This window comes from Barbus barbus (assembly GCF_936440315.1).
Source record: "Barbus barbus genome assembly, chromosome: 39".
Lineage (NCBI taxonomy): Eukaryota > Metazoa > Chordata > Actinopteri > Cypriniformes > Cyprinidae > Barbus > Barbus barbus.
The window spans coordinates 14,119,110-14,129,538 of NC_136717.1; the positions used below are offsets into that span (position 1 = coordinate 14,119,110).

A 10,429-nucleotide genomic window follows, 5' to 3' on the forward strand; every position below is an offset into this window, starting at 1 on the left:
AAATGGAATTTAGTGAATATAGAATATCAATACAACATTTGTTGACTGTTTCCACGCTAAAATGTCTTCCATATCATAAGGTATATTTCAAGTAGGACAGTCCATTACAAAGACAATAATATTAAATATAGTCTTTCCATGAAATTGTTTTACAAATGAATGCTGAACATGTTTGGTTCTCTATATATGACTTTACTCATACTTTATGGTACTGAAGTTACTGTTAGAACATTTTGTTGGCTGCCTACATGTAACTTACAAGACAAATATTTGAGTGAAAACTTGAGGTTTCAGTGAACAAGACTTGAAATATAAATTGAAACAATTTGTGTGTGTGTGTGTGTGTGTGTGTGTGTGTGTGTGTGTGTGTTTGTGTGTTGAGCTTAGAACAAACACTTGTAAAACTTGTCTAAATGTAATTTAAGACCCATACATTTCTAAAATGTATTGCATGCATATCAATATCAAAAACAAAAACAAAAGTCTGTTTATAAACTGTATAGCCATAAAAAAGAGAAAAGCATGGGGCTCAATTGTCATTTATCAAGATGAATTAACCACAGCTTAACTGGAAGTATCCTTACCTGGAGCCCCGGTGTCTTGGACTAGAACATGTGGAAGGGGTCTTCAACAGGCTTTAATCCTATAGTGGACGACAAGGGCGAGCCAGACTAGACCGGCGCAGGGTGATTCACTGGGGCAATGAGTCAATCAGCCACTATAAAAGGGAGATTCCTCCTTGAGTTTCTCAATATGCACATCAACACACCAGAGGTAAGTACTCACTCATTCATTTGCACAGACACTATTGTCCACATGGACACAAAACATCACAATATCACCTTTATATCAATGAGACTAATAAAATTATTATTTTTTGTTGTAGCTTAATTCATTATTCATATTGTACTCAACAGGTTAACTGTATTTTATTTATTTATTTATTGTATGTGTAAAGTGGAAGATTTTGAGGTAATCTAATGCTAATCTAATACTGCACACAACTAAATACGAGACATATGATAATATAATTTGTTTCTTTGCAGAAAGATGCAGTCTTCCCTGATCTTTTGCTTCTTAATAACAGCCCTGGGAGCTGTTAGTGTCAGCCGACCCACAGCTACAGAGGAGAGGATCCGAATCATGGCCCGAACTATCATCACCAGAATGAAAAAAATCAAGGATGAGGTAAATGTTATTAAATCAAGGTAAGGTAATGTCATTTACCCTCATGTCATCCCAAACCTATATGACTGACTTTCTACTGTGGAACACAAAATATTTTTTTTTTAAGCATGTTGAAGTCCAATCGACTTTGATTCAAATTTCTCGTGCTCCACAGAAGAAACAGAAGAAAGTTTAAGAATGACAAGTTTGGAATGACATGAGGGTGAGTAACGACAGTTGTGACTTTAGGTGAACTATAATCCTAATAAGCTTTTTATTTTTATTTGTTTATTTATTTATTTTGTTCAATTAATGTAAAAAAAAGACTGATCTTATGTAGCACAGGTAAATGTAAATTCTTAGATTCATTAGTATATTATTTGAAAAGATCATTTTGAATGCAACATTATTTAATTTTAGGAATTGAGCTCAACTTCATTTTGATAGCATATGACTACAAACTAACTTTGTAACTGTCTTTTGTGGACAAAGAAACTTACTTGCAAAGTGGCAAACTGTGCACTACTGGACAAGTACAAGAAAATTACTTAAATTTATTATACATAACTATGAATAAGACATATAATATATTTTAAATATATTTATTTAAATGATTAATTTAATTCATTTTAAATGATTTATTTACATTTTTGCACATGATATTTAAGAGTTTGACTTGAATTGGACATTAAACTATGGAAGAAGACAAACTTTTTTGTAAATTCAGCCCATTTCTCCACAGCACTTCCATATGTCTCCAGAGATTGATTTTGGAACTGACATCGACACTCCCATTGATGGTCTCACTTCTGTCTTTGTTCACTTGAGCTACCTTCAGCTGAGGCTGCGGGTGCCTCCAGCCCTGCACTTACAGCAGGTCCAAGTGGACTTGGAAACTCTCCTAAGAACACTGGAGAGACTGGCCATTTCACAGGGATGCCCCCTGCCCAACCCTGAGACCCCAGTGCACAAAGATGAAACAGTCTTCCCTGTCACCTCCAACTACCTGTACCTCCTGGAGCTCCAGAGGTACCTTGAGAAGCTCTGCCTGAATATGGACAAACTAAAATGGTGCAAAGATACGGATGTGCCTCAGACGTTTATATTCTGAAATGTGTAAGCCATGCTTCTATACTTCTATGCATCACTCTCAAAAATGCACATGCAAGGACTAGTTCTCTAAATTATTTAACTTTTTACACTTGATTAGTTCTCTTGAATTTTTCAGTTTAAGTTAGTGCTGTCTTTTACACTACAACTTTCTATTTTCTACGCTAAATTGTAATATTTTAGCACATGATGATGTTTTTTATTATAATAGAGCACTGAGAAATTGGAACTTGCCTGTGGTTGTTTATTGTGTTATTTAATATGTGAATGCAGAATGACTGCAATGGTATGCACTTGGATTTTTTAAAGAATTTTTCAGGCAATAAATTATCTTTACAAAAACCCTCTACATAACCTTTTCATACTTTTTTAATATGTAGAAGAGAGAGAGAGATAATTTTAATGGATTTCTCTTTAAACAAGCCCAATTCTTGTATTATTTTAAAAAGGCACTGCATGAGTGAAAACTATTTTTATTTTTCCACAGCAAATGCACATATTTATTTTTGTAATTTTGTTTAAAGTCAATCAAATGTTTTAGTTCTTAATTGTGAAGACATGTTATAGTAGCATCAGGCGGCCGGTTGCATAAACTGCTTAGACTGGTCTTAAAAAATTAGTCATCTAATTTAGACTGGTCATAACTTTTTACAGTCAGGTACACAAAAATACAGATTGGTCTAATTTGAATCCAAAAAAGTAAAACTGATTACCTGCTAGTTAGTCAACCCACTTCTTTACGGTGACTTATGCAGCTGGCCCCAGGACTTTCAAAATACACTATTTGTCTAGAAACTGGTGATTACACTGGCTGAGAATTTTAAGGCAAGACACTACAGGAAACATCATTGCTTTTTCATGCTTTTTCATACTTTTTCATATCTTGCTTCCATAACTTTCAGACTAAATATCAAAATTTAAGTATTTGTTTTATTATTGTTTTATTTGTGTCTGTAGATTTTAATTGCAATACATATCTTTTTAAGGTGTTTTTTTTTTACCGTAAATCTCCTCTTCAGTAGCAATTACACCAAACTTTTTCCACAGAATTTTTTATTTATTTATTTTATACAGAAGGGTTTGCTCATATATGGCGATTTTTGTTGTTGTTGTTGTTTGTTTTTTGTTTTTTGTTCTTGACAATATTTTCAAATAAACAGAGATATCCAAAGGCCTATATTGACAAAATAAATCAATAATTTTAAACCTGGCTTTTTGCAGATTTCTGTTCAAAACATTTATGCATAATGACTTAATATATAATTATATAATGTCTCATTTGCATATTTAAATATAGCATTTCAGAAAAATTGTAACAGAAACAATCGCACTAATGTTCTGTGAATAATCAACATGGGGTATGCTGATATCTGTAAAAATCATTACCCTATTGACCTGTGGTGTCTATTAAGAATTTTAAATCTACAGATAAATCAAATGCACCGAAATGATTTGTTTTCTTGTTATTTAAAAGATGGATTTCATAGGTCAAGATACAAAGATGCAATAAAACAACACGTACATACATACATACATACATACATACACATATATATACATATATACACACATATATATATATATATATATATATATATATATATATATATATATATATACAACTACAAATCCCAAAAATGACAAAAGCTATTGTTTCAAATTTCAATTTGATATTTCCAATTGTCATGTGTCAGTCTGATGATGGTTATTACCTACAGGTGGATTAAATAACGCCAATTATTAAAGATCCGCTCTGAATTTTTCAAAAGCGAATTCAAAGAATTGCACACAACACTGTCAGCGTGTCTGATTCGCTTATAATTATTAACCTATATTTTGACAAACGAAGGTGTCTTCATATAACTAATTCTTGAGCTTGTTCTCAGCTGAGCTGTATGTAACAGTTTTAGCTACACTTCTGCTTGTTAAACACTGATAAAGTGCAGTAACACTTACCGGCAGCAGTCTGTGCTGCGGAGATGTCCAAGACTTGACTTTCCACACACGGCAGGTTTAGTCTGCAGTCGTTTGGGCAGGTATCGAAACTGCTCAGGTACACGAAGGTGATCCAATTTTTCATCTAAATGTCGCCGTTTTCAGCACTTACTTTCCTCTTATTTGAGTGAGAATCAAGCGACAACATATCAAATTGTCCTATGAATGTCGCGTTCCTGACAGGGTTTTTGTTTTTAGTTGAACTTTCAGAACATTTAGTAATAAACACATTATTCTGCTAATTTACATATTTATAGCTACTCGAAGGCATTTGAGTGCAGGCTTAATAACATTTAAATAACTAACATATACTATTTTCGACGAAGCAAGATGATTTACAAGACCAACGGGGTTTTTTTAAACCAATGTACATGCACGTGCATGTTCAGCAGATGGATACTGCACGCGCCACACTCAACAACAATAGCCTACTAGAATTCACTTGTACATAAATATGTAGTAAACATCACAGTTGAAAAAAAGTTGTGACAGCTTCACAATTAAAAGAATATTTACAGTAGTTTAAACGTGTCTCTTTATTGACTTATGCATTTGAAAAAGTTATGAATAGGCCTATATTGTGGAAAGTTGGCAACAACTGAAAATATTGACTATGAAGTCACTGATTTCACATCTCACACTGTTCTGCAAGCTTTTTACTGTTAAAAATAAAACAAACTTGAAGCTGTCAAATCAAGTTTTCATTCTGTTCCACAAGGTGGCAGCAATAGCTCACATTTGCGCTTCAGTGTTTTTTTTAATAGTTGTACATTCATTCTTATACTTAACATGAAAAACTTTGTCTCACTCATATCAGTTGAGTTATCAGATTTTTTTATTGCGTGGTATATTTTTATTCTAATGTAGCTAAAATTGTGTCTTTGTTATTTTATCTCACTGCCAGTATGTCTGTCATGGTCTGTGTACGAGTGTCACTCTTAAAAAAAATAACCATTTAAAAGATAAAATATCATTAAAACTGTAAAAAAAAAAAAAAAAAAAAAAAAAGACTGGGTGGCTAGTGTGGGCATATTGTGTCCAGTAGACCCTCCCTCTCTATTGTTTCTCAGTAGGTAAGCATTGTTCAGAGTTGGGGCCAGCGAGACTTCCTCTGTGCAAGGTTCAGTTTCCTTTTTGTGTCTTCCTCTTTTTCTCTTCTCACCCATGCAGCTTTGGCTCTATTTTTGCATTGTACCAGTACAAGTTCAGGATAATTGCACTATGTGTTTTGCCCCCTGGGTAAACAGGGCTTGATGCATTAAACATGTGCACATTGATCCGGTATAATCTGCCTGCGTGCCAGCATCCGCTACTGATCAGAACCCAATGTGTTACACTCTCCCGTGGCCCTCTTATTCTCTGTTTTCAACACGCTCAATGAACTCTTATTGGCATATGACTTCTTTGCTGTTCCCAGTGTGTGTGTCAGTTGTGCTTAGGTCACTAGAAGCGCATTTAATGCAACATCCACCCAGTAGTACAGGCTTAATGTAAAAGAAGCGTATAGGCCATATATACCATATAACTTCAAAAGGAAAACTTTTAAAACAGATGTGAAAAGAATTACGCCTACATAGTCGTTAATCATGTATGCATGCACTTGCTGAAGCGCCCACACACGCTAGCATTCGCCTCCTTCAAATAGGCCCATGTGTGGACTAACTAACAGTTTATATTTAAGTTTTCTCAGAATTGCAAGATGCAAACTCACAACTGCAAGAAAAAAGTCAGAGCTGTGGGATATAAACTCAGTTTTTATTGCAATTCTGAGTTTGTGTCTCACAATTGTTTTGTTTTTTCTGCCGCAGTATAAAAAATAAAGACAATTCTTACTTTTTTTTAGCAGTTGTGAAATTTTGAACTGTCAATTCTCACAATTCTGACTTCATATCTTGCGATTCTGAGGGGGGTGGGGGGGGGTTCAGCTGTGAGAAAAAAGTCTGTCTTTTTTTTACCCTTTGACAAGTTTCCTCCAAGCTTGCATGGGTCAGCTAAATTAATAGAAAAAGATGAAGCAACAACACACACAATGCTGCTATATTGATTCTTGTTGTGAACTGGCATCTTTGTGTGTTCGTGAGCATCTGCTTTGAAGTCCCATAGGAAATCTCCATTTATCTGCACTCTGATAAATTAATGTTCACTGCATATGACAGCCAGGTGCTGTTTCAGTTTGCATGATTGCTTACAGAAACATTTGCATACGTTATTACTGCCTACATAGGCAGTCACACATCCTCAAAAGTGACTGATTTGAAATGTATGTAGTTAGTGTTTCTGAATTAGGAACAGTTTGATGTTGGCATGTTGAGCTAGCAACACATGGTGCGTTTAAGGGATAGCTAGTTCACCCAAAAATGAAAATTTAAATGATGACAAAATTTTTATTTTTGGATGAACTATCCCTTTAAGTCATGTTAAAAAGATTGTATTTACAACCTGAGCACACATGGACAGCACAAATTTGGAATTACAATCTTTATAGATTTCTTTAAATCCTGAGTTCCCAAGATGGGGGCATGTCAGTGAGAAAACAGGCAGATGTGATGGATCTGTGATGGAACTACAGATGTGATCTGTAGTTGAAATTTGTATATTTTTCCTTTACAATAAAATGAACCTTGTTGCTAGTACAAAATATGATAGTTTTGTACAATTACAAAAGAATGTATAGTGATTGAGTTTACAGTGACTCCGTTATTAAAAACATATAGCAAAAACTCACTTGATGCACATTCTTTGTGCATAACTTGGTAGAAGTAGAGTTTAAAAAAAATCTTACTGTGTTTTTTGTAATTAACCAAAAGAAGTGATTTTTGATTTTTTGAAGTGATTTTAATGCATCTGACACCGTAAGGATGACATTACAGTTCATAAATATATGAACTTCCCAGGAGGACTTGAAGTCACAGACAGTTCCTAGGCAGTGCACACATATTCATGAACATTTTTAATTATACCGTTTTATTTATATACTTTTCAATATTTTATAAATACTTTTTAGTTCTGAATTAAATGTGTACGCAGCCAAGTCAAGGGTCTTTAAATTGTCTGGGCTGTTTTACTTTTATGCATAAATGTTTTTGTGTGATGCCGTGCAAAAGTGACAGTATTTTTTATCACATTTTTATTTTAAAACTTGTATTTTTCAGACTTGTCTGACTTTGAAGTAGGAGCTTTCCAGGAAATCTTTAAGACAGCATCAGAGTGAAAGGCTCCATCTGAAATCGCATATTCTCTGAAGGTACTTCTTTTAAATAAGTACTGCACGACTATTAAAAAAGGATGTTCTGTATACAATGAATGTAATCCAGACATACTACATTCATCACATTGCCATTGTCATGTGTATAGTAAAGTGTCCATGATTACTGAGAATTCGTACATCTCTTTTCATACTGTTTTTTACCTTGTAAATGCATATTTGGATGCAGCCAACATTTTTACCAACAAAACTATGATGTAAATCACTTAGAAGGTAAAAATTACAGTTTACCACTATTTACAATGTAGGTATTTGGAAGAGAAATATATCTAGTTGTGTGTCCGATAATTTCATACATCCACATCCATCCGTTAGCTGGATGGCCAAGGAATGAAAACTGCTCATTAAAGTAAAGTTGTGTCTTTTAGCTTTGTTAATGCAGACCGTTAGGATTCATTGTTCTCTAGAGACAAAGGTACTTATCTCTATCAGGGGCAGCCTTTGTGAGCTCCTCCGGATGCTGGGGGTGGGTGAACATTAAGCACACAGGGTCAGGAGGGGGACCCTGCCCAACTTATATAGTCTATTCAGTGAGCAGCTCGAGCAGTCAGACAACAATATGGAGTCTGAGCACAGGCTAATGTACCATCCTAGTACATGGAGATGTGATATTTGATGTAATACAACCATTAAAACTGTAATCAAATATTTAACCATGCATTGGTGGAAGAAAATAGATGCCGTAAAAGAACATTTTTTTTTCTTCTATAAATGTAGGCGTTGAGTGAGCCTCTGTTTGCTGAGCTGTGCTTAATGACTACACATTTTTCATCTGTGCAGTAGGGTTATGGGTTTATCTCATTTTAAAAATTGATTTTCTTTGAGGAGGCCTCCAGAGCAAGTGGCTTTTTGCAGCAATATGAAAAGTGGACAGTGGTGTCTTGCTTCTGGCAAGTGTCTTATAATACAATTGTTGAACTTTTTATAGAAAACCAGGAAGACAGAGATTACATTGCTATGTATTAATAACACATGGCCTTTTGAAACAACAATGTTTTTGCCCACAGTCAGAATGTGATGTCATTACATCAAGGGGATGTACTTTTCAATGTTTTGTGTAGATTATGTACTACTTGAACCCAAAACCCTCAATCTGACTTTCACGCTCTCAGGTTGTTCCAAACCTTTTTGGCTTTCTTTTTTCTATAGAACACACACATAAAACGATATTTTGAATAATGTTGCAGTCCAGACTACACTTGGAACCCTGACTTTCAATGTATGAGAAAATGAGATTTTATTCAAAATTCTTAAAATTCTTAAAATCTTAAAAAAAAATTTAACTGTAGTCTTCCTCATAATAATTTCCTGAACACTATAGTTTATCGTGGACTGTTGATGATCAACAAAACAGCTAGTTAGCCTAAATGTTCCCCAAATCTCAGTAAAGCTCTGCACTTCACCTTAAAACATTCTGATTTCAAAAACATTACCCCTGCTCTCATGAGATGCACAGTACTGATCTGGAGCAAAAGTTAAATGGTAAAAAAAAATAGTAGAATGTGCGTGTGTGCATACTGTATGAAAGGTCAAACTGCCATTCAGACTCACTGGTTCCATTCAATTGGACAAAGTTGGGATTTCAATCAGGAAATTATGTTTCCTTGGGATGGGACAATTCTGATTGTTTCTAAATTTAGTGAATTCATATCCCAGAATATACTCTCTCCCAGGAGGAACATTGAGAATGGATTATTATTGGCTATCTCTGATTGGCATCAGAGATAAGCCGTTCCATTGACAAAAAGCTGAAGTGTGGCAAAAGTCAACTCAAAAGCATGACATGCTAATGTTTGTGGGCTGAAGTTTGATGTAACATTTTGTTATGATTGTCACAGATAGAGTTTCTTTACATGGTTAGGGTATTTAACACACTGTCTAAATAAAAAAAATAAAGTTTATAATTCATGTGTATGTATTTAAGTTTCTAATTTATCAAAACAATATTAATTTATTTAAAGTGTATACATTTTATTAAAATATTATTGTTATTAAATATTCAAATTTCTAACTCTTGTATAAATTCTATTTCTAATCCTTGTGTAATTGTACATGCAGGTTTTTATTCCCTAATTGATACACTACATGGAATCTACTTTCAAAAAAGTCAAAATATTGAGTAAAGCGCCTTTAAAGTTGTCATTAAAGTCATTAGCAATGCATATTCAAAAAATAAGTTTTGTTATATTTACAGTAGGAAATTTACAAAATATCTTCATGGAATATGATCTTTACTTACTCCTAATGATTTTGGGCATAAAAGACAAATCGATAATTTTGACCCATACAATGTATTTTTGGCTATTGCTTCAGATATACCGGTGCTACTTATGACTGGTTTTGTGGTCCAGGGTCACAGATAATTAAAAGAAATGTTGATAATTTATTAAAAAACTACTATATTTAAGTTACAATTAAAACTGTATTTTTAAATGTATAAAATGTATTTTAAATAAATATTACATTTTAAATATTACAGTATTTAAGCATTTTCTTACTAATTTTCTTACTTATGCATGTAGTTTGTATGACCCAATGTTAAATAAGACAACAAGAAATAATTGCACATAACTATTTATGCACTTCCAAGAAAGCTCATTTAAAAATTCTGAGAAAAAAATAAATGTTGGTAATGGTATATTCCAGTGTGCATGTGTGCATATGTATTCACTGTATGTGTGTTTTTCATCTGTGAAGGATCCTTAATTCTTTGATGGTTGCCTGCTGTATGATGCTTGCTCTCTGCTCTCTAACAATCTGCTCAGCGAGCTGTGACCAGATATTGTGCATCTGAATCCTACACTAGACTACTGATGCAGCGGGAGAGGGGAGGAGAGAGAGAGAGGGAGGGAGAGAGAGTGTGCGACCAAAAACGATTTCTCTCCCACACGC

General features: G+C 34.0%; 1 protein-coding gene across 1 annotated transcript; it reads left to right on the forward strand.

Moving 5' to 3' along the window:
• Nucleotides 1-1,050: 1,050 nt before the first annotated feature.
• On the forward strand, nt 1,051-2,278 carry LOC306858999 (leptin-B-like; the record flags this gene model as incomplete). The annotated part of the gene is made up of 2 exons (XM_079399814.1): nt 1,051-1,188; nt 1,910-2,278. 2 exons carry the CDS (start codon nt 1,051-1,053, stop codon nt 2,276-2,278), a joined length of 507 nt encoding a protein of 168 aa, XP_079255940.1.
• Between the last annotated feature and the right edge of the window lie 8,151 nt (nt 2,279-10,429).